The sequence below is a fragment of the Stegodyphus dumicola genome, chromosome 8 (assembly GCF_044657685.1).
Source record: "Stegodyphus dumicola isolate Sdum_Otavi_A_Nest chromosome 8, ASM4465768v1".
NCBI classification, from domain to species: Eukaryota; Metazoa; Arthropoda; class Arachnida; order Araneae; family Eresidae; genus Stegodyphus; species Stegodyphus dumicola.
The window spans coordinates 33,151,373-33,177,803 of NC_140775.1; the positions used below are offsets into that span (position 1 = coordinate 33,151,373).

At 33.0% G+C, this 26,431-nt stretch overlaps 1 protein-coding gene across 1 annotated transcript in view; it reads left to right on the top strand.

Moving 5' to 3' along the window:
- Window positions 1–9,280: 9,280 nt before the first annotated feature.
- The window catches only part of LOC118191322 (epithelial sodium channel subunit beta-like), a 138,620-nt gene continuing 121,469 nt past the window's right edge, over window positions 9,281–26,431 (top strand). Inside the window, exon 1 of the mRNA XM_085821720.1 lies at window positions 9,281–9,405. Within this exon, the coding sequence (XP_085677846.1) occupies window positions 9,383–9,405 (23 nt within the window). The 5' untranslated portion in view covers window positions 9,281–9,382. The remainder of the gene's footprint in view (window positions 9,406–26,431) is intronic.

Sequence of the window (26,431 nt, forward strand, 5' to 3'; positions counted from 1 at the left end):
CGGCACCTAGAGCTATCTAATTTTGAATAACGTACGTCTCCAGCCGTATATGGGCATCTGAAATCCCAAATTTGGTATTTGTGTTATTATCTATTTCATATTTTGTAAAGCATTTATGAGTTTTTAATTAAGAAACTCAACAATTTCAAAGTAAGCAATGGCAAAACTTTACGGAAAAGAAAAAGCATTTTTATATCCAGCAAGACTGTGTATCGGAAATTCTAAAGATATGCTCTTTTAAATATTTTCTGATATTGCTGTTGAACTGAATTTTATAGTTTATAGTGCGAAGAACATAATAATTAATTAATAAAGACTACACACAAACCGTTAAAAAACGCCACTTTGGGCGTAATATAAAATCTGAAACTTTTAGATTTTTGTTATTATTTACAATTTTTAAGCTTGGCACTTTATAACTTTTCGTTTATGATGAAGTTTGTAACCTCGGAGAGAAATTTCTAGATATAATCTTCATCACAGATTGTAAATGATCATCGGTCAGTTGGATTCTCTGTTATTAATTTCGAACTGTGAAAAAATGCTGCTCATATAGAAATATGCTCCCAAATCAGGTGAGTTTTCTTATTTCAAACGTTCATTAACTAAATGCATTTATGTTTTCACAAGTAGAAATAAAATTTGGTCAATTCTTCACCTTTAACTCTTTGAATAAGCTTTACATCCTATTTTAAACTAATAAGCTCGGTTTATAGATTTTCGGGCGCGTTATTTATGATCTTATTTTAATAGAAATGAATATAATATAGACTCATAATTTATACATCTGAAACCTTGAAATCTTTGCAACAGCGTATTTGCAAAAAAAAATGCATAACTGAAATGTCTTCGTGAGCCACAAAAAATTGCCTCGGAGGCTGCATGCGGTCGGCTGGCTGCTATTTTGAAACCACTGCTATAGATGCTAAAGTGTAAAGGGAAAGACTTACTATGACATTAATGTATCATAAATTAACGCAACATGAAAACTTTTGTATTTAGTTAATAACGAAATGATTTTATTTAAATTTAATTTAACTTTACTATTTTCTTGTGAAATAATTATAAGACTTAGTTATGAATATTTTTCACAGATTTGACTGGCAATAAATTTCGTTGATGAAGAAGAAGGAGGTAGGGGATGATTTTAATAATTGCACATAATGGGATTATAGCACTTTAAGAAAGTGTGAGGCTAGGAGAACATTTTTCCGAGAAATGAACTTTCCATTTTTCTATCATTAAACGTTATCTTCTAAGGTATTTCTTCCGCCTTCCTAGCGTGCCTTCGTGGTGTAGTGGTTCTGCACGCTGGGCCGGTATTCCAGAGGAGGTCGTGGTTCGATTCCCGGCGAAGGCGGTTGCTAATTTTTCATCTCGCCTGCTTCCAAAAAATACCTAATATCTCTACAGTGGCGCCCGAACTAAAAGGATGATGGATGGTGACTCTCCACACCCAGGATTTGGCGATTCGGTTCCCTAAAAACCTCAGTCGTCCTTTAAAAGGGAAAGTATATAAATAAGTTTTTTCTCCCACCTTCTTGGCGTGCCTTCGTGGTGAAGTGGTTTTGCGCGCTGGGCCGGTATTCGAGAGGTCCGTAGTTCGATTCCCGGCGAAGGCGTTGCTAATTTTTCATCTTGCCTGCTTTAATAAAAAAAAAACCCTAATGTCTTTACAACCTAACGAAACAGTTTCACTGGAACCGATATTCCGACTAGCTTCGCGAAACAAATTTCCTGCCTCTTATAAACATAAGCAAAATACAAATAAATGGATAAATTTAACTATAGACATTTCTATTAAATCTCCACTCGAGTAATTACATTGCATTTACGGTTAGCTAGCTTAGGTGGGTGGTAAGGAAATTTTATAACCTACAAAGTGAGAGGTAGGTACAAAACGGTTGACTACCCCTGGAGTATAAAACTAACGATGCTTGGTTTGAGGCGTTATAAATTATTAGAAATTGTAACTAAAGTTGTAAAAGCTGAAATCTGAATGAGAATTAATCACATAGCATGTGAAGTTTCAACGTTCAAGTGTAAAAAAAATGATGCAATTCGGTATAACTTCGTTCTTCTGATGATAAGCTTTACACATTGGTGGCCTCAATAGCTTAAACTGGCCATCACATATATGACAACACCTTATCGTGAGACTGTGCACCATGGTCATGTTACAAAATCTCATTGCAAGAGTAATTATCCGATCACAAATTTGAAATAAAAACGGCCTAATACTAATTCTTAATGCTTTCCGAAGGTTCAGAAATGTAAGTGTTAGTTGCAAATATGTCTTTCAAAATGGTTTAAGATTTAGGGAGTGCAGTTAGATTTAGAAGAACTCATATGCTAATCACAACTTATTTCTTTCACTTATCTGTAATGATTTCTGGCTGCGAAATAACAGAAACAATAAATTTATTTAACGATTTAACTTAATTAGATGGTGTTACAGTGACCGAATTTTCTCCGATTTGTTTAAACGGCTTAAGGCTATAATTATAGCTGTAAAAAAGGAGGATATCGAAGTAAAATATGGAAATGAGCAGACGAAATATTTCTCTTTCGACATTTTGGTAATACATTCAACCTCAATCTAAGAATTTATCAAAGCAGTTGCTTATTTCAACGTCGCCATTCGTCCAAACTAGGATTTTTCCATCGGGCTCGGCATCGACCTCCTGGGGGGTCAATGAAATCATTAAAGGTGTCTGTAATGATCAAGGGGTCGACTGGGGGTCGATAACGGAACATATATCGGCAATTGATGCGCATATCAAGATCCGATTGATTATAAAAATATATTAAAATATTGATAATTCATTGTTGTTTATTGATCTAAAACTTTACCATACAAATAAGTTTTGTTTAAAACAAATGGGTGCGCTACGTTTTGGAATTTAAAAGTCATGCGAGAGAAATATCTCCAAATAAAAAGTTGTTACCCAACTTATTGATATTTTTCCTCTTCTTACCTAGTAGAAGTAAACATTGGTCGAGTCGATAGCTTAACTACAGAATGCAATAAGAAGAAGGTTAAATATTTTTGAACGAGGAGATTTAAGTGAAGCAATTTAAAAAATTACATCACTATACCAAGCACAGTCATCACATTCATAAAAATAAAAATTTTGTGCAATTAGAATCTGTGATTTCGCGTCTGAAAACGTGTTTATATTTGTAAAATTAAAAATATAGTAAAACATTGTCTTATAAACCATTGTTTTCAAAACTTTTGCTTATATTTAGTCTACTTTTTATCTTTAAGTTATTTATGCGCAATTATTCGTATTATGATTATTGCATGCTACAGAGGAAATTGTAAGTAGGCGGATGAAGAAACCCATTCTGTTAAAAGGTGTTGACGCAAGAAAAGGGTCTGGGAGCTTTGAGGTGCGTGCGTTCGGATGAAGGACTATATGCTTGCAAAACTTGTTGGCTCTATATTTCGCAACTTTTCCATAATGTTAAGAATATACCTACAGATACATACAGATAGACTCTTCATTATTTAATAGTAGAGAGAATTGTGAAAAACTCTTTGTAACACTTATTTTGGGGGTAAGCCGAGTACTGTACAACATATGTTTCCAGGTGCTACGGTTACCATAGCAAAACACTGAATAAGGTGCACATTAAAAGAAATGATATGAAAGTTTTAAGACTAATGCAATGTTTTAAGACTAAGTTCATAATATATCAAAATTTGAAGAACACAGTATTTTCACTTCTGAGTCTTCAGTATATGATAATTATCAAAAAATACAACGCTTGGCAAGTTCCTACAGGTGTTTGTTTCTTCGTGGAAGTAATCTTTCGGAATGCGGTTCAGCTCCCCGTTTTCTGAATCTCTTCAATATTACCAAAATAATGACTTTCAGAATAATGACTTTACTTTAAAGAAGAGAAAGTATTCAGCAGGTTCCAAATCTGGTGAATACGATGGAAAGCTGAGAGTCGTTTTACTTTTTATGCTACAAATTACTTGAGGAGAATGGAACTGTGTACATTGCCACGGAAGAGAAACCTGTCATTTAAAAGAGCTTTTCATACCTTACGGGATGAATTCTTGTAGAAATGTGTTCATAACGTCTTTATAAAATATGGAGATCACCATCTGCTCCTCAGCGAAGAATCCCTGAGGAATTATCCCTTTCCAATCCAAACACATTCAGCAGTATGATGTTTACATGAGATTTCCGAGACCGAAGTTTCTGTGTTAATGATAAACATTTTCCTATCCAAGCAAATAGCAAATGTAAATAATATTCTTGGATTTGATATGTTAATAATGTTCAAATAATGTTGTCAAATAATGTTCTTGGATTTAAGTCTCAGGGTATCCTTTATATCAGGTAACAGGACCATAAGCAAAATACCAAGTTTCACCCCCCAATTCACCATTTATTTAAAACAAATATGAATAATTATGGCTGCCAATTGGTTCAAATTATGACACGTAGAATTTCGTTCTTCCCTCTGTTGTGCCATAAATACGGAAGGAGCAAAGCAAGAACAAATGTTTTTTCCTCAGTACTTTCCCCGATAATTTTATAAGCACCGTCTTTACTGATGCTAAGAGAATCAGCGATCATTCAGAAGGAGAGATATTGATTTTTCCAACATTGTTCGATGTTTTCTTTCTAATGTCGTCATATGTAGTATGTAATTTAATTATGACGCAATCTGAACACATAAACAGTGTACAACAAGGAAAAAAAAAGGAAATATAAAAAGTTTCAAATTTTAAATTACGTTCAAAGGGGCGTTTTTTAACATTTTGTGTGTTACCTTTATTTAATAAACATCATGTTCTTCGCACTTAAACCATAAAATTCAATTCAAGAGAAATATCGCAAAATAATTTTAAATTGAGCATATCTTTAGAATTTCCGATACACAGTCTCGCGCGCTGGAGAAAAAATGTTTTTTCTGTACAACGTTGCCATTGCTCGCTTTGAAATCCTTGAGTTTGTTATTCAAAAATTCGTTCAAGTTTTACAAAATATAAAATCGATAATAAAACAAATTCCAAGTTTCAAATTTGTACTTCCAGATGCCCATATTCGCAGTAGGATTACGTAATTCAAAACTGGATGGCTCTAGGTACCGTTGTTTTATCACAATGTGAGAAACATATACACATTTATGCAGATCCTTTATAATTTAATTTCTTCAAATAAAATACAGGGCGATAATATTTGGTGGCAACAGTATGAAATGTGATGCAGCCTTTTAAAGCTTACGACGCAAAATCGCAAAACGAAAACAATAGTCCTTCAGGGACAAAGCCCCTTTGGAACTAAAAATAAAAACAAAACAAAAAAGATGCAGATAAAATAAGAAAAAGTAAGAAAAAAGGAAAAGAAAAGAAGGGGGAAAAAACAGAAAATAAAAAATAACAAAAAATAAGAAAAAAGAAAATTCTAACTTACCTTTTTACAAGATTTTTTTAAATCTATAATTATCTTTTTACTTCCTTGTACGAAGTAAAAAGGAAGTATTATAATCGCGAAAAGTTTCAGACATCATGCTTCAACTCAAATATCCATTTTCACCGCTATCGAATGCAATTTAACGATATTTTTGCATGACATCTGTACGTGAGGACAGAATAAAAGACTCATTCCCCCCCCCCCAAAAAAAAAAAATTGGAAAACGTATTTAAAATGAATTCTAAAGAGAATTTTTCGTGGCGTCTGTGTGTACGTACGTACGTACATATGTATCTCGCATAACTCAAAAACGAGTAGCCTCAGAACGTTGAAATTTTGTATATATGACTGCTATAACATGTAGATATGCACCTCGTATTTTGGTTGCAATCGGCCGCACCAAAAGTATATATATATATATATAAAGTATATATATATATATATATATATAAAGTATATATATATATATGTATCCACTCTGTTACTTGGCTCAGTGATCTCAGTTTCTTTATTCTTATATGTTTGTAAATTGCGAATTTTTTGCTTTAAAAATGATTGAATTATGTTGTTCTTATCTTTCAGTTAAGGTTTTTATGCCTTAGTAACTCTGTATGCAATAGTTTTAGAATTATCAGCAATTTAAAAGTTGTTTAAGTGCCGCTAAGCCTAATAATTTTGCCATGGCGGCCATTGCTTGTTTACATTTGAAACAGCAGAATAGTAGATTTGTTGCCAAGCTAGAGAAAGTAAGATTCTCAATAACAAATATAACGCCTCCTTTTATTATTGTGAATTAAATCATGCTTAATCCATTTTGAAATTTATTTGAGGAAATAAGTGTTAAGATTTAAGTGTTAAGAGATTAAATAAGTTCTTAATTTTCAATACAGACAATTTGAGTTTTTATGTATTTTTGCTTTGTCGCGAAGTGGTATCTGAATTAATTAAATGAGAAATACTGAACCGTCTGTGAAAAACTGTTTTTTTTTTTTTTTTTTTTTTTGTTGTTGTTGTTGTTCTTTGCTTAATTTCTTTTATGAATCGTTTCAGATTTATTATAGCATTTGAATAGAACATGTGGCAACAATTAGATAATTCTTAAGATGATATAAATTTTGTGCGTTCTGAGTTAAAAAATGAATGAAATGTAACGCTGTTAAGTGAACCTAGGGCCAAAGTGTAGCTATGGTAAACAAATACAGTGAATTTTAAAGAGTGCATTTATTCTATTGGGGTTTATGCGATATCGACAAAGTAGATTTAATTCAATCCAATAAGTTTAAATGAAATGCAAGAAAAAATGCGTATAATTTAATATTCCGTACAAGGAAGTCATGTGGTGCACACATCAGATTTTTGTATTTATTTAATGTAAGCATATGCACTGATTTATTCTCTAGATTTACCTGAATAAAAATACAGGTAAACTGTTAACAGTAATTTTTTGTTAATTATAAGAGAAAAAGAGGAAAGAAAAGGGGAAAAAGAAACTTCTAACCTAATATTTTTATAATTAATCTTATTTATTTATTCATTTAACGTAACTAGTTGCTCTTATTTTCCAGATTTAAATGCATTAAAAATACATATGAATTATTAATAGTTAATTTTCTATTAATTACAATATAGATTCTTGTGTTTTATAATTGTCATCGGATTAACCATGATTCTTGCGAATTTTAAAATCTATTAGCAACAGAGTTTCTAGATCACTTTTCTTCGTTCACTTGTTTTTGTGGTAGATTGTTATTTTTCCTTGATTTGATTTTGTGGAAAGTAGGGTTAACATATTCTACAGAGGGTGTTTAGATAATTTTAAACAATTTCTATAAAGTATTAAAAATATTTTAGTGTAAACATTTCCAGGAATATCTTATTATTTCACATTAGAAATATCGTCTGCCACTTTTAAAATTCCTTCGTCTTTCAAAATGACGCATGTAAACAAGCTGTGGATTAAAGGATATGTTTTTGTGCTTTCCGCACAGAAATATCCCTATTTCATAGTTCAAAAATGTTGTAAGATGCACGGTATTAAAATTTCTTAAGTACAAAATAAGCAACACTATTAATCGGAAAGGTTAAAACCGTCAGTCAATACTCCTGCATGGAAAGAAGACTTCAAAGGAATACATGAAAATGCTTCTAAATTAAAATTTTATTTACAACATCTGTAGTTAAATATATCTGTAGAAACAATAAATAAAATCATAAAATAAAATTTACAATTTAACAAAGCCTAAAAACGTAGTGTTCATCAGCTTTTGCCGAAGCATGTAACTGAATGCAAAACAGTTTGTAGAATTCTGTATGAAAACTATTTAACGTTAAGTAAATGGAAATACATTGCGACCGTTGATGAAGTAAGAATTTATCTAAAAGACAGCAACAAAAAAGGATTTCTTTATTATCGAAAACGAAAAGAAAAAAGACTAAAGATCTGGTTCCGCCAATGCAAACAAAGTTTCAGTAAGAGGTTTATGATCATCGCAGGATACATTTACAATGAGAAATTAAAAATATGAATAGTGGAGGAAAATATTAAAACCAACTCAATATACTGTGTGGAGAGAAGTGTACCTTCCGATATTTACAGAAGAAATTCCGTTTCTTTTATATCAGTGACTTTCAAAGAGTGACATTTCATCAAGATAAAGCAACAAGTCATACTTCGGAAACTACCACTGCATTTTCTGAGAAAAAGGAAGAGTGATACAGGTAATGCATACATAAATATTCTCATTTCGTATTCCTGCAAAGTCCCCTGACGTTTTACCTATGGATTATTGTGCCTTTGGTCACTTGAAAAGAGCTCTTTCTAAGCGCAAAATCTTCCAGGATTAAAGAATTCTGGAAAGCAGTGGAAGAGGAATGGAAATCAATATTTCTGGAAATTTTACTGAAAGCTCTTCTATGATGGAAATCATGATGTAGACACAGAGTCCAGAAAGAAACCAGCCAGATCGAATATTTAAAAAAGTACGCTTTACATTTTAAACATTAATTAAATGTTTCTGAAATCGTTCCAAAAATGTAAAAATATACTTTGCAGTTTAAATTCATCCTTTTTTTAAAAATGTATGTAACCGTCGCCAGCAAAGAAAAAGACAAGGCATATACAGATCATACTAATGTATGGTATTTACCGAATAGCCGAAAAAAAAAAATTTTACCAGTAAACATTTTAGGTAGGTTTTTGGCATTTTATCGGCATACAGCTAAACAAATACCTTAATGGCTAATGGGCAGCCCAGATGGTATAGTGATTAGGGGAACCTACTACGATACTGAAGGATCCGGGTTCGACTCTCGGAGAAGGTATGGTTGTATCTGTTCATCCCTTCATAACAGAAAACGGTGGCCGCCTATTAGGTGCCTCACATTAAAATGACCAAAATTTCTGGCCTTAGGAGTGGCCATTGCTGAATAAGCGAGTACCCGCCTTTAGATTAAAAAAAAAAAAAAAAAAACCGCTAATGGAAAAGCCATTTATCTGCAGCTTTGATGCTTTGTCTAAACTGATGCATCCTATGATTCGAAAAAGGGTGGTACGAACAAAAAATATAACAGACACAACAGAATCTGAAATAAAACATCTCATTGTTCTCTTCTTACGAAAAGGTATTAGCTATTGAGTTTTTCAGCTGTGTTTCGTCAGCGTATTTAGAAGGTATGAGGAAAGCTCAACGTGTCTTTAAAAAACGTTAATGTTTGCAAATCCTCCGAAGGTAAAAGCTTTGTTAAAAGCGAAATATTTGTTTTTCACTGGAATATTGCTCTGCAGTATAGATAGAGGATGTGTTTGAACAGGAGGAAGCTGTAGATGTTACGCTTTCCTGTGCCAGTTTTGCAAGGTGAATGAGTTCCACAAATGGACTTCGAGTGTTACTATAGTTATCATCTGATTAGTGCTAGTTTTTTTCTGATACGATATATTGTGCCGGATGACAATATTTGAGCAGATAAAGTAAATAATTTCATTTCCAGTTTATAGAAATATATTTTGCTATAAAAATTTATGTATATTGTGGTATTCAAGTTCTTTTATTTAGACTAGCGCTCTCAGTCTCAAATTGCATGGGGGCTGAATGCTCGATGTGAAAGTAACTGATTGGACAAAGTACTTTTTGAACAAAATTTAAGAACTTCTTAAAAAACATAATAAATAAATAAAATAAATTTCTAAATTTCGCTTACTGAATACTAATCAAAACATACATAAGCAATAATAATATCCCAAGGGGAAAAAATTCAAATTTTAATTAATTTTCTATCTGAAGTCTAAGGTTTGGTGAAAGAAATGCAAGAAATTTCTATTGATTCTATTCTGATATTCAAACGCAGTGGCAGCTAAATATTAAATTTTAGACTCATATTTTTTTCAAGCAATTCCAGTATGCCGAGTTAACAAATAAATATCTTAATTTTAACCTTAACCAGAAAACGGAAATTTCAGGAAAACTGAAATGCCACCAGCTGTCGGCTGGTAAATTAATTTACTAACTGTATTAACGTGGAAAATTTTCCCACATAACTCTAGTCACGTGACCTGATATACAAACATACCCGATCAACCTATTCATTTTAACGCTTTTTTCCTTCAGTAGCAGTCGCGCACATAAGCTCCAGTCCCTATTTTTATGTCTCTAAAACTATAAGCAAAGTACTTGCAACATATACGTAGTTAAAAAGCATTCACGAACCGCATAAACTTGTTCCGGGCACCTCACGAGGAGACCACCGATTTACAGTATAGTATATTATAGATTTCAGTTGAGTGTTTGGCTTCAAGGGTCAACATGCATAAAAATCATCTTAATGAAATTCTAGTGGGGAATTTTGACAACGAAATACACTTTAATAGCTGTTTGCCATAAAGCAGATAGAGGAGGCAAAATTTGTGGCTTTATGAACTGGACTTTATTAACATCTAGGCCTACAGGCTCAAATTTTAGGGTTGTCCAAAAGAATCCTGCAAATTTTCTTATTTTTTTCCTTTATGAAAGCTGGAAAACGGGAATTGAAATTCGGTCTCGGAAAGAAGCTTGTGCCTAGAACCAAGGACGAATGGAGCTATCGCGAATAAGGAAAATTTCCCGAAGTGTCGATGGCTATAGATCCATCTTGTCACTAAAGATGCCTCTAATGGAAAGGCCATGCCAAATGGAAAGGCCGTTAACTTTAACTAAAGTCGGCGATTGTTGGTCAAGAGAGAAGCTATCATCAAGTTGCTGACATGAAAGGCGTCAGCACCTCAAACAACGGTCCTTTCTTTATGTTACAAATTGAATTTGCCAATACTTTCGTAAGGAGCTTTCGCCAAGTCTCCTTATAAACATGTTCTTACATGACAGTACTAGCATCTCGACGAAAGTTGCTTTCTTCAAATGATAAACTCAACTTAGTAATGGTAATAATCATCACAAAGAGGCGGATACCTTTATGCCATTGCATCAGACAATAACCTAACTCTCCAGTTCTTATAACCACTGGGCCCATAGGAGTCCACTAGTTATAAATGTGACAGCACCTTTATGACAGAAATCTCGCAGAGATAGAAACCATCATAAAGGCACTGAAATTTGATATAAATTGCTTTATCCAAATTATAAACTGAACTTCATAAGCGTGCATGGACCTTTATGCACGCCGGAGATTATTCACTAAAATAAAAATCTGATCATGGACGTCTTGGCCTCTTGATGAAGGTTACATTCTTCGAAATGTAAACTGAACTTCATAAAAGTGTCATCTCTTAAGTCCTGATAAATGATGACTAACTTGAAAAAGGTGCCAACAACCTTATTCAAGAAAGCAAATTTTCAAAGCTACGTCCCAGAATCTTGTTGAAAGTTTCATTCTTTATATAATATACTAAACTTACAGTGTATCGAAAATTTTAAAGATATGCTCATTTTAAAATTATTTTGCGATATTTTTGTTGAATTAAATTTTATGGTTTAAGCGTGAAGAACATGATATTTAATAAATAAAGGTAACACACAAAACGTTAAAAAAAGCCCATTTGCGCGTAATATAAAAAAACTGAAAGTTTACAGATTTTTTCCGTTTTACTTTGTAGGGTTTATATTTATTTTAACTAACATTTATTTTAAGTTTAAACTATCTTTCCTGTCAAGCCTTACTTTCCCCTGGAACTGCCAATGCCAGAATATGTAAATTTGAGTAGAACGCGCAAGGATTCAAATTATCAGCGGAAGTAGTATGATTTAAATAGAGAGGAAACAAGTTCGGTGTGTGATATTCTTACTGCACGAGCGCGGAGGTAGTTAGCGAGAATTTGAAGGACCCCGCGTTTCGGCCTATGTGCTTGGCGGGAAGTAGTGGTAATCGTTCCAGTGAGCTTCAAGTCTGCTGAATTAGCAGCGGTATTGTAAAACGCGGTGAGCTAGTTATTTTAGAGAGCCTCGTAGTTAGAATCTTGTCTTTACTTTCTTTTCAGGTTATTATTTTTATTTTGACTGCCAAGTTGGCACAGTCTGTGAGCGTCAAGAGCACGCAATTGTAATTTTATTACGTTGAATAAAAAGGGACTTAAACCCTTCACAAGGCTCTATCTTTTATACAAGTTTTCACAGTCACCTCTTGGTTGCGTGCAAGTTGGAGGCGCGCAACATTATAACTTCCTTGTACGAAGTAAAAAGGAAGTATTGTAATCGCGAAAAGTTTCAGCCAGCATATTTCAACAAAAATATCCATTTTGGCCGTTATCGAATGCAATTTTACGATGTTTTTGCGTGATATCTGTACGTAAGGACAGAATAAAATACTCTTTTCCTTCAAAAAAACTATAAAACTGCTTTAAAATCAATTCTGAATAGAATTTTTCGTGGCGTCTGTACGAACGTATGTACGTACATACGTACGTTATCTCGCATAACTGAAAAACGAGTAGCCTCAGAACGTAGAAATTTTGTATGTAGGACTGCTATAACATGTAGATGTGCACCTCGTATTTTGGTTGCAATCGGCCGCACCAAATGTATATAAATATATTTATATATATATCCACTCTGTTACCCGGCTCAGTGATCTCAGTTTCTTTACTCTTATATGTTTGTAAATTGTACATTTTTTGCTTTAAAAATGATTGTATTATGTTGTTTTTATCTTCCGGTTAAGGTTTTTATGCCTTTAGTAAATCTGTATGCAATATTTTTAGAATTATCAACAATTTTAAAGTTGTCTAAGTGCCGCTAAGTCTTTTTTTTTTATGGCGGCCATTGATGTTTACATTTGAAACAGCAGACTAGTGGATTTGTTGCCATTCTAGAGAAACTTAGCTTCGCAACAACAAAGATAACGCATTCATTTATTATTGCCAATTAAATCATGCTTAATTCTTTCTGGAATTTTTTCGAGGAAATAAGTGTTTAAGATTTACTTCGTAATTTTTAATAAAGATAGTTTGAGTTTTTATGTATTTTTGCCTTCTCGCGAAGTGAGAACTGAATTAATTAAATGAGAAATACTCAATCGTCTGTGAAAAACTTTTTCTTTTTTGTTTTCTTTGCTTAATTTCTTTTATACATCATTCTAGCTTTATTATAGTATTTGAATAGAACATGTGGCAACGATTAGATAATTCTATTCTTTAAATGATATAAATTTTGTGCATTATGAGTTATAATATTAACGAAATATATAAGTTAACTGTTATATAAATATTGGATTACAGTTAACTTAGTTTCCGTTATATAATTATTATATAAGTTAACTGTTATATAATTATTAATACTGTTAAGTGAATCTAGCGCCAGAGTGTCGCTATGGTAAACAAATACTAAAGTGAATTTTAAAGAATGCATTTATTCTATTGTGGTTTATGCGCTGTCGGCGAAGCATTATTTAATTCAATCCAATAAGTTTAAATGAAATGCAGGAAAAAATGCGTATAATTTAATATTCCGTACAAATATGTCATGTGGTGTACACATCAAATTATTTATTTAATGTGTCCTGAAATTTATAAATGTCAAAAACTGTACATACTAAAATGAATTTATAACAAATAATAATTGGTTTAGGCTTAAATAAAAATTAGCATCTGGTCATCTTAAAATTGCAGCGCATGAATGCACTTATTTTTCAGAATTAATCTCTGGTTTTCACACATTTGATTAATTGTTTTCTTAAATATTTTTGTGATCCGTGACTAAGATTTTAAAATGTTAAATAATAATTGTCTGTAAACAAACGTGTGAATTCTGAGAAACGCAAAAATATTCAACACTGCCTTTCGAAATGAATGGCTCATAAACACCCACGTTTGAAAAATAGCTAGGATTGTGAAAGTAAAGGTTGTATTTGGGCTTTTAAGCCGGGTGAGGGGGGTTGGTATATATGTATATATATGTACACACACATATCAACCAAATGTATATGATGTATACACACATACATATAAAGTATGTATGCATACCATACCAAAAGTATGTGCATAAAGAAATATATATATATATACACACATATTTTTGCCTTTCGAAATTGATTGCATTAAAAAGGGGAGGTGACCAACTGATTTTAGTGCAGTCCCATATACAAAGTTTCAACGTTCTATATCGTTTTTGAGGAATACCAGATACATACATACGTACGTACAAATTCACGAAGAAATCCATTTTACAACCCGTTTTAGAAGAAAAAGTCTTTTATCCTGTCCGTACATGCCGACGTAACGCAAAAACATAGTCAAAATGTTGAAATAAGGTACCCAAAATATTTCGCTATTACAATATTTCGTTTATTTATTACAAGGAAGTTAAAAAAAAAAAAAAAAAAAAAAAAAAAAAAAAAAAAAAGCAGCCCCTTGGCGAAAATGTTAATTTGGCGCATTACTGCATTGGCAAGTAAAAAAAAAAAAAAAAAAAAACCGGTTAGCGAGCTGCGCATGGGAGAGAAATTGTTACAGATCTGAGCATTGCGAAAAAACGGTTAACAATCTAACTGGCTTTTATAGAAAATCTGTGGCTTTATTCTATTATAAAAATTAACTGAAAAGCATTAACAAATAAAGCAAAGCAAAAAACAAGGAATAAAAAATAAAGATACCTAGATTAATTAAATGAAGAAATACATATTTAAACAACGTCAAATTAGCAGTATGGTTTTAAAAATTTTGTCAAGACTAACATTAAAACGACAAAGAATCGAATTAATTTCGAATCTGTAATCTTACTTAACTAACGGAGACTGAATTTACGATGGCGTCGGAGATCAAGTAAGCTCGCGTGTCTATGAAGTCATCAAAAATGACCTGAGCTATGACTTACCTATTACTTTCTGGCTCTTTTCATGTTATTTTAGCTAAAAAATTTCCAGCAACACTTACACTTATTCTACGATATATGTTACTATATCAACGACGGAGAAACGTACATTCTGTATAAAGGCCAAATCTATTGTATCGCTAGCGGAATCCGCCCTAATAAATACATACATAAATAAAGTTTTCACAAAGGATTGGAGTATTTTTACCAGGATAAAATGCACTGGTTTCCAAAGGATAAGCAGCAAACGGAAAACTGATCATACCTCAAAAAGTATTTAAGCAAATTGACCGGAACTTGATGATAATATTTGTTATACCCGTGTAACTTAAGAAGTACAAGAAAACGTTATACACCGTATTTACATCTTGTGATATCAACTGGAACATAAAATCTTTTAAACTGGGGCATACAAATTAAACTTAAAAAAGAAAAATTCTCAGTAGCGAGTATGATCATCGCGAACAGCAATACAAGCCTGTCAGCGATATCTCAGGTTGTTTATGATGCTGTCAATGAGTTGCAAGGGCAGCAATACCTATCGATCACGTAAAGCAGTTCTAAGCATCTCTAGGGTTGGAGGAGGGGGCTGTAGCCCAGCAACACGCCTCCTGACAGCGTCTCACACATGATCAATGAGATTAAGGTCGAAAAAGCATGCTGGTCAGTCCATTTGGCCTGCTGTTTCTTCTTCAAGAAATTGGTTCGCAAGAGAGCAGTGTGAAGGAGGTCATTATCTATTTGCAAAACTAAGGTATCACAAATTGCAGTATAGCACATGTCGTCTCTACATCTCTGAGCATTAAGAGTTTCATGTGACAGCACACATAGCTCTGTGCCGGCCGCCTAAGGATATTCCTTTCCATACGAGAACACTACCTTTTGCACAGATGTCTCTCCCGTATGTTAGATGAAAGATATCGAATATTTGTTTCTCTCCTTACGTAAACGCGTCGAGATTCTCTCTGCAGAGTAAAGCGGGACTTATCAGGGAAGAGGGCAGACCTCCACTGATTTCCAGTTCAGTTTGCATAATTACGTGCCCAATTCAAACGCTCCCTCCGATGGGGGGGGGTGCTAAGCGGAACTCACAATGCTTGTCGCCTAATATACGGACCTCTTCGTACTGTCGTGGCTGACGCTGTTCTTCCTACAGTAGAAATAAGTTCCTATCTAAGGGCTGAGATGGATTGGCAATCCTTTTGTAACGTGCACTAAGTCGCAAATACCGTCTTCTACATAAGTGGTAACTCTTGGCCTACCTTCGATAGGTCTTTGTGAGGCCGAATCAGTAGTTCCTTTTATTTAGCCCAAAGGACGTTAGCCCAGAAGGGCTATTAATTTCGTTTTGGCATTTTGCGTTGAAAGCTTCAAATGTCGGTTCACTTTTCAAACTGTTGCCACCAAATATTACAGCCTTGTGTTATATTTAAAGAAATTAAATAATGAAGAATCTGCATAAATGTATATATGTTTCTCGCATTGTGATAAAATGAGAGTACCTAGAGCCATTAAATTTTGAATAACATGGGCACTTGGAAGCCCGAATTTTGAATTTCGAATTTGTCTTATTATCTATTTCAAATTCTGTAAAACTTTAACGAATTTTTGATTAACAGCCTCAGTGATTCCAAAACGAGCAATGGCAACACTGCGCGGAAAATAAAACTTTTTTTTTTTTTTTTTTTTTAATCTCCAGCGAGACTGTATACCGCAAATTCAAGCTCATTTTAGACATGCTCAGACATGCTCATTTTAAAATTATTTCGCGATACAGCTGTTGAACTGAATTTTATGGTTTAAGTGCGAAGAACTTGATATATAATAAATAAAGGTAACCCACAAAACGTTAAAAAAAGCCCCTTTGGGCGTGTAAAATCTGAAAGCTTTCAGACTTTTTTTTTTTTTTTTACTTCCACAACGGGGCTTACCCATAAAACTCCCCTTCTTGATTTTTACTAAGAGAATTTTCATTCTCTGTTGCCGAATGTTTTCTACTCATTTTGTTCTTTCCAAAAAAACTGAGTTTCATTCTATATCTAGTATCAGTATCAATTTTACTAACTGCTGAACAAAATGTGGCTTTAAAATGTTTTGCAATTCAGTTGTACAATACAGTCTTTCTTATTTAAAGCTTCAGTACACTCTGATTAGAATTACGCTTTCACTTAGAAAATTCAGATGTGCCAAAACCTGACATAGACTGAATTCGAGTCTTGATCAAAGCGAAATGTTTTTTAAGACAGGTATTAATAACACAATGAAATTGTCAAGTTCATAACTTAAACTGAGATTTTTCATTAACACTATAAAACATTAATTAGCTAGTTTTTTTGTCTCATGCAATTTGGGTATGTCTTTTTTTTATTTTGTCTTATCTTATTACTGTTCATACCCATTAAGTTTAATTATTTTTAAGTAAATTTTATTTTTCAGACGATAATAAATATCTAAATAGCAATTAAATTAAATCCTTCAAATTTCTTTAAAGTAAGCCAGCTTTTTTTTAATAAAATTAAACAATTTGAAACTTGAATATACAGTACAATGTAAACTTCAGAGCAGAAGGCTTTCCTTTGCATAATAATAATGCATTTACAGATAAAATAATAATTCCTTTTTTTTCTAATTTCAGATTTATAGGCATAGGCCGCATGCATCGGATGCCCTTAAACGACGCCCCTGATCCAAACAATACGCATTAACCACAAATTAAAAACGTTTAACTTACGGACGCATATATAAATAGTTTTTTCACAGATCTCGAATTAATTTGAAATCTGTTAGACGCTGTATCATTTTCCATTAATGTACAGAATAAGATTTACTTTCACGCATTTCGCTGGGAACGGTAACAGTTAAAGCTAGTACCGCTGGATGACGGCTTGTAATGTGGTAATACATTTAAAATATCAATTAGATTTTTACTGCATAAGTTTACGAGGTAAATAGTTAAAAATGACCTAGCAAATTTATGAAATATTTAATGTGCAAAAGAATATAATTTCTGTTCAACTGTTTATTTAATTTTGTAGCCTTTCATATTGTGATTTAATCAATGGTAACTTTATATTAACTAAAAAAAATTAGAAGTTTGAATAAAAAGAATTTTTTTCGCAAGTATGTTTTGCTTGTATCCAGTTTTAAAAAGTATTTGAGTCCACTCGCAACCTAAACTAATAAAATAATTAATAAAAAAAGAGACATCTATCACATTTTTTGCAGCTCCTCATGAGTTTCGAATAAAACTTGTATTTTTATGTTACTCGCTCTTATATTTTCGGTAAATGTGTAGGCCATTGCCAATGATTAAGTATTTCGCAGTGCCTATGGTTCTAAACTATGTACCTTCGCATCATAAAAATATCTAAGTAGTGAGCAGAAATAGGAAAATTACATTAATAGTTAGTTTGATGTAAAGCAAACTTACCAGTAAAATACTCGTAAATCTGTTTTAGTTGGCAAATTTAACAAATTACTGATAATTGAAGAAACTAGGAAATTTACGATCCATACTCATAATCAAATCTATGCTCCAAATTTAGGGGTGAAGAAGAAAAGAAATGACTGTTTTCTCTTGTGAGCTTATTTCATGTAATCACAGCTTAATATTATAAAAAGAGTAAAAAATTCGGAGGAATGTACCTTAAATTATTTTTTTTTCGGGTATTGTATTGATTCATAACCTCTCTCTCTCTTTTTAGTCCAAAGGGATTTGAATCCCGAAGGACTATTAGTTTCGTTTTGGCATTTTGCGTCGGACTCATAAATGTCGGTTCACTTTTCAAACTGTTGCCGCAAAATGTTAGAGTCCTGCATTATATTTGAAGAAATTAAATAATGAAAAATCTGCATAAATGTATGTATATTTCTCGTATTGTGATAAAACAACGGTACATAGAGTCATCGAATTTTGAATAACGTAATCCTCCAACGAATATGAGCATGTGGAAGACCAAATTTGAAATTTGAAATTTGTTTTATGATCGATTTCCTATTTTTTAAAAGTTTGACGAATTTTTGATTAACAAACTCAAGGATTTCAAAGCGAGCAATGGCAACGTTGTGCAGAAAAAACATTTTTATCTCCAGCGCGTGAGTCTCTGTATCGGAAATTCTAAAGATATGCTCGTTTTAAAACTATTTTGCGATATTGCTGTTGCACTGGATCTTATGGTTTAAGTGCGAGGAACATGATATTTAATAAAGAAAGGTAACACACAAAATGTTAAAAAACGCCCCTTTGGACGTAATTTAAAATCTGAAACATTTCAGATTTTTTTTTTTCTTTTTAACTTTGCCTGTATCTCAAACGCTGCGAATTTCATTTTACAAACGCAACAGCAATGAATTGCCATTCCTCCCCGCCCTCAATCTCGTTCGTATCTAATGCGTCATTATCGTTTACTTAAATACATAAACAATTTTCACTTGCGGAAGAGAGTAATCAGTTTTACAGGTTGGTCATTTTCAAGGCCATATTCATATTTATTTAACAGACATTTCGAGGTGAACGTAGTTTTCTCTTTTTCGAATTCGAATAATGGAAATTTACATTACTTTTGACGTCATTTTTTTATAGTTGTTTTAGTCAGTTGTATGGGGAGCTTCTATTTAACAACGGATTTTTTCCTTCTTTGAGTCTCCACAATGAGAAAGTTTAAATGCTGCCTGATCAATAAAACTTTCGTAACTCTTGAATGTCAAATCTCTACGCAGAATTTGTTGCATAGTCTGGTTTTGCGAGTGCCTCTGCCCTTCTTTCCAGAGTGCAGTCTGAAGGGCGTTAACACCCAAGAGATTAAAGGAAATTCTACAATTTTGACGTCATAATGATTCATACTGAATCGTGAATGGAAGAAATCAATTGTCTGAAGCGTTTTGTTGTAGTTCGTGAGATGTAATCAATTTAAAACGTTTGAAATTGATAATAAATTCGCAAAATGAATCGAATAAAAGTTATCTAAATCTACTCCTTTTCAATGATTCGCCCGTGATGCAATACTAAGGAAACATCCAACTAACAAAACAAGTGAAATAGAATTAAGCGATTGCAGTGCATGAGGCAGATACAAAGCGAATCTTTAGAGTAGTGTTCTTGAACATCAGCAAGAAAAGAAAATGCTTCACCCCCGTCCCACACATTATGGAAGAACTTCGTGAAAGCATTTAACCAATAATTGGACACATAACCCCTAACAGTGTTTCCCTATGCATTCAGCAATCATGGAAGACATAAAACATGTAGTGATCCATGACAGTCGGCATGTAGAACATGTCACTGTGCGATTGTTACTATTGTCGTATTATTACAGTTGCTTCTGTATGATTATCCAATTATATGCAAATTTTATTACAAAAGAATTAAAATACTGTTACTTATTGTTTGCATTGGTATTTATTTGCAAATAAGTAATAAATATTGATAAATTAAATATTTTAGCGCAATTCATTAATTATTATATTATACACTACTTAAATATAATTATATAATATTAATTAAAATATATGTGTTCACATACAATATATGCACATATAAAAAGAATTGCGGAACATTTAGAAAAGAGATACTTTGTTACCATTAATGATCAGACACCCGTAGGAAGGTGTTTCATTGGAGCTAGTATCGTAGCTCCAGTCAAGCAGTTGTATGATGGTATACTATACTAGCTACTCGAGTACACATTTTCACGGGGGCTAACGTGAGACTAATTTTTGCTAATCACGTGAGACTAATTTTTACTTCCTAGTACAAAGTAAAGGAAATTCGAATTTATTAACGAATAATCGCGAAAGATTTAGGGAATATTTTAAAGGAAATATCCATTTTGACTCTTCTCGAATCCATTTGGACGATTTTTTTGCGTGACTTCTGTGCGCACGGGCAGAATAAAGGACTCTTTTTTTTTCCAAAACAGACTGCAAAATAAATTTAAAACGGATTTAAAAGGTATTTTTCCGTGACATCTGTACATACTTACGTATATTCCTCGCATAGAAGTTATATATATTGTTACGAAATGTTCAAGCGTGGTAAGGTAGCTTCCCCGCAAAGCAGTTTTAAGGTTGCCATAAAATAGCAAGCAAGGCAGGGTTGCCACATTTGGCGAAAAATCGTTCATTTGGCGATATTTAGCAACAAAACTGGCGATATGCCATGGACGGATAGAGAACATTCTGGAACGAATTCTTACCGGTTTAGCCCAGAATGTTCTCGAACACAAGCCGAAAGCTATATAAACCCTGCTAGTCCGCAGTCAGTTAGAGAGTGCCTCGTCGAGAGTGCGAGACAGTCTCGAGTCGTGCGGAGTCGATCGAGTTGACAGCCGGGCAGCGAGTGATGAGTGAGTCGTCGAGTGCATCAAAGAGTCTCTTAGTGTATCGCGGTTCGTGCATCGTCGAGAGAGTGTGATAAGCTCCGGGAACGACTGAACCGAAGAGTCGGGAGCTTTGCTCTGTGTGTCGTCGAGTGCATCGCGGGTTGTAGCGTGGAGCGTGGAGAGTCTCCAGAGTCGTGGAGTTCCGAGAACGACGGAGCCGAGTCGGGTGCTGTATGACAGTGTGAAGGCTGTGTCGCTGATGGTCCCAGCGTATTTATAGTAAATCTTCGACAGTAAAAAGTGTTATTCGAGCTGTCCTGATTAATATTGGCTAAATAAAGTGTGTTTCGATACTTCATCAAGAAGTATTGTCATTATTCACTCCAAATCTACAAACCCCGCACGAACGTGAAGGAAGAAAATAATGCAACGACTGGTGTCAGAAAAAAAAAAGTAACAATATATATATATATATATGTATAAAAACTCTCTCCCCTTCCCTGTCTTAAAAACCTTTAACCGGACCTTATTTTCGCAATCGTTCATCGTAGTCGTATATAATTTCAATTACAGAAGTGTTTTAAATAACAAAAATATTTCTGTTTTGGCAGTGTCAAATTAAAAAATAATTATGTTGGCAAAATAACGAAATCTGACTTTTAATGTGGTCTCCCGTCTCCTGTACATATATTTGAGAAAGTTTTATACTTGTTATGAAAAAATAAAATTATAAGAAGTGTGACTCCCGTACGACAACAATTGACAAAATTTGATTTTAACACGGGCCAAAGAAGGTAACAATTCCCTGCTAATGTTTTGGCTTCAGTGACCTGTACATGGCATCTTAAAACTCTGTTGGGTTTCAGTTTCACAACTACATTTACTTTTAGCATGTGGTTATTGGAGCTTTTCATAAATCTCACTATTTGAATAACCGAACTAATAAGTACCAATAATCATTTCCATTCCAGCTTTGTACAGCTCTGGTCATAAGTCTGTTTCGATAACTGTAACAATATATATTTATACTGAAAATCTGACATGTCCGTATAGGCCTGATTCTTATGTATTCTTTTATATTCTGACAAACATTATTATAGTTGCGTGCATACGGTTTCGTAATAGATTGAATGCACATAGGTCCGATGGAAGGTTAATAAAATTTATTTTATCAAAAGAAACACGGAGTATTGGAACATTCCAAGAAATACTCGTACAGGCGTTCACAGTATCACATAGTACAATTAGTAAACACACTTCAAACTACGAAGAACGTTAAACACAATGCGATGCGAAGCGCATCTAAAGAGTAAAGCTATCTCAGCACTCAACTCACGCTGAACCAACAGCTAACAAAAACAACTACTCCGAGCGGATGCTCTCTCTCTGGTCTTAAATAGTTTTTACCTGGTCGCCAGGATATTTTTAGTACTTTCTGCGTCTCGAAATTACTGGAAGTCAAGCCGAGTACGGTTACAGAGCATCTAAAGTCAATTACTGTTATTCAATTGCAATACCTATTATGGTGATACAGGGACTGGACCAAAATGTCTCCAAATGGTGTCCAAGTTTGACGACTTCTGACGATTTCTCGCCAAATTTGGCAATCAAAATTAGTCGCCAAACCGTTGTTAGCTTGGCGATATCTCGCCAAATTAGCGAGACAGCCATTTAGTCAGTGTTAAATAGATTTGCCCGGTATGTTTATATGTCCGGTAAGTTTCGCTTCTTAAGATTTTCATGTTACATTATAAAAAAGAAATATAACAATTTCATGTATAATTTCACTAAAATTATCTATCTATGTACAAAATTCGCCCCATTATATATCGTTTATCTTATTATGCTTCTTTTGCAAGGAAATTTTTGAAGTTAGATGTTAAATGCAGAAATAAAAACACAGTGATTCTAACTACAGACTCCTCTTTAACTTCTAAGTATATTAACTCCAGGTCAAAGGATAGTTTAAAATAAACCTTTTTATTGCATTTCTGTATCCAAAATTAGCCGATGAACAATTTCAGTGTCTTTTAATAGTTCAGCCAAAAATTCCCGCCCCTCCAAAAGCAAGGAAAAACAAAGTAAATTCTAATTAATTTTTTTTTACCTTTAAATAAAGAGAACTCTATTCAAAGAATTGAAAACGCAAGTGAAATAATAAAATACTTTGAAAAATTCAAATCAAAATTTTACCTTTAAACAAATAAAACATAATCCAAAGAATTGAAAACATAAGTGAACTTATAAACTTTAGTGAAAAAAATAAAAATTCACAAGAAGTAATGAAAAACTTCGAGCACTTTCAATTAGAACACGATCGAAACTATGCAAAAGATTGTTACAGTAATAACGTTTAGGTTTGCCAGTTTGGCTTCATTGGCGAAACTAAAATACAGTGGCCAAAAAGTAATCTCTCAAGAGGCTAAAAATTGGAGCAAAAGATAGAATTTTGAAACCAAAAGAAAAACTTTTAAAACTTCTATTAAAATTTTAACTTCAAACAGAAATTTGAAACAGATAATGATTACTTTACTAATTAAAATGAAATTTAAATATATTCTGACCTTTTCTAAAACAAAAAGGGAATAAAGAATGTCATTTAGTGTAAGACTTTAATTAAATTTTAGAATTAATTATACTATAAAATTTAGTAGACTCAATAAATGTGCTCAAGAAATGGTGAAAAAGTTTTTATAAATTGTTTTATAGAAATGAGTAGAAAAATCCTAAAAGTTGAATTTTAGGTCTTAAAATTTCTTTATTTAAAAATTACAGAAAATACAGGAGAAACCTCGAAAACGAAGAAAAGGACCTATTGTTAGAAAAGTAAGGTCTTCATGTCATGGACGTATCATGACGTATTTGAATGTCATGGACGTATGTGATGGACGTATCTGAATATGGGTGGCCCTTGTTTTAATAAAAGAATAGTGTTTGTATTGTTATTTGACTTCTGAAAAGAATAGTAATTAAAATAAAAATAATAAGAAATAAAAACCTGTAAACCTTTTAAAATATCTTTCTTTATCCTTCTCTTTTGGAGCTTTCAGATAAAAAATTCATACTTTTAAAAAGTATTATAGGGTGAAGACTACTACAGATTTTTTAAATGACTATTAATGAATTTTATAGGGATTTCATTTTCTTTTAAAATTTTGGTGAGAATTAGAAGTTCTTTTTTTTTTGTGTGTGTTTCTATTTCAGTGAAAACTTTTTTTATTCTGCTAATTTGGTTAATTATAGTATTTGCAATAACTATTTAGATAGGTTGAAGTTCCAATTTATAAATTTAATAGTAAAAAATTAAATTCTTTTGTTTTGATCAAAAAGTTTAATTTCTTTAAGATTATGAATACTTAGATCAAGATAAACTATTTCTGTTTGGTTTTTATTCGTCTTATTAAGTTTTAGACAGCTTGGATAGATGTTGCTATTTTCTATGAGATTATAAGTGTTGAAAGCAATCATGTCATCAATATAATCTATAAGTGTGTTCAAATTTGCAATCATTATCAGAAAGGCTTTTCAGGAATTTGAATTCTTTATAAACTAGGAATAAGTTACAAAGATGAGTTGAATATGCACTTCCCTCTGGAATTCTTTGTGTTTGCAGGTAAAGAAATTTTGAATGTTTAATATTGTATAGCGAAAAATGTAGAAATTCTTTTCATTTTTGTAAATCGAGAATATTAAGTATTTCAGAAAAAATATTATTTCTAAAAGTCTGTCGTAGATATATATCATATATATATATATATATATTATATTTATATATGCCGTTGTAGGCTTAAAAAAGTTTTAGAATTTGAAAAAAATTATGAAGAAAATATATTGCGAAGAGTGAATTTTGAGGTAGAATTCCCATAATTATGTCTTCAGTTTTATACACATGCCAAATAACTTTCGTGTGAAATAGTTGCCAGAAAATTGGAAGTACTAGAGCAGTGGTTCTTAACCGGGGGTGCCCGCACCCCTGGGTGTGCAGGAATGTATTTTGGGGGGTGCGGGAGAAGCCCCTACCTAGCCATAAAAATTATTAAATATCATTTATTAAATTTCTTATAATAAAATATTTGAAATCTGCAATAGTGTCCCCAATATTGAAGCTCATAAAAATTGGTAGCACCTAGCTCACTTATCGGCAAAAGACACAGGAAAGAGCCGGTGCCGATGGGCGTATACACTACGCTACGAAAAGGCATGAAACGCTACAAACGAAAGCAAACAGACAGCTAGGTGAACCTCCTTGGTCTAACTATTCTAACTTCCTTGTAGGTGATGGAGAAAAGAAAAAAAAAAAAAACTTTTGTGGGAATACAAGCGGAGTGCGTTATCTCACTTTGCGCATGCGCTGAGTTCAATATGTGTTACTCCAATGGAATCTACGGATTCACAGATTTGTATCTGCATCTAATGCGCCTGTGTTAGGTTGAGTCAACCATTGTGTCTGCGACATGTGTATTGTGTATTCTGACTTGTCCAGAAACCTATTGAGACTAATACATTCTTAATTGCCCGTTCAAGCCGAATAGGATTCAGTGATATTACAAACGTAAGAACATTATATATATTATATTACATTATTTCTAAATAATTAAATCGATTATAGTGAACCCCACTATGTCAGAAAAACGACAATGGAACGATAAGTATGCCGGTTATGGATTTACCTGCACAACCGAAAAAGATGGCACGCAACGACCGCAATGCATCTTGTGTTCCAAAATATTTTCAAACAGCAATCTCAAACCATCAAAGTTATTAGAGCATTTCAACAATCTGCATGGTGGCGAAAAAGCGCATAGCATGAACAGCTTTGAAGTCAAAAGAAGGCTCGGTTTGATACCAGTGGAACTAACCTAAAATTGTGCGGACCAGCAATTCAAAAACCTTTATTAGAAGCGTCATATCAAATGGCATATTTATGTGGAAAAAAAAGAAACCTCACACGATCGCTGAAGAGTTGATTAAGCCTTCTGCTTTAATTATTGCTAAAACAGTTTCAGATTCGGAAGAACATAAAAAAATCCAACAGATTCCATGATTGAATGATATTATACGATCGCGAATACAAGATCTCAGTGAAGATATTGCAATGCAAGTAATTGAAGACATAAAAATCAGTCCACTAGAAATAAGCATGCAACTGGATGAGTCAACTAATGTTGATAATTGTAGCCAACTTTTGGTATTTGTCAGGTATGTGAAGGAAAAAGAGGTGATAGAAGAATTTCTATTTTGTGAGCCACTGGACGTGAATACGAGAGGAATGGATGTTTTCAATCGCATCAAAGATTTTTTTACTAAATATCAATTACTAATGAATGTGATTGGCTCAATATGCACTGATGCAATGTTAGGCAAAAATTCAGAATTTTTTTCA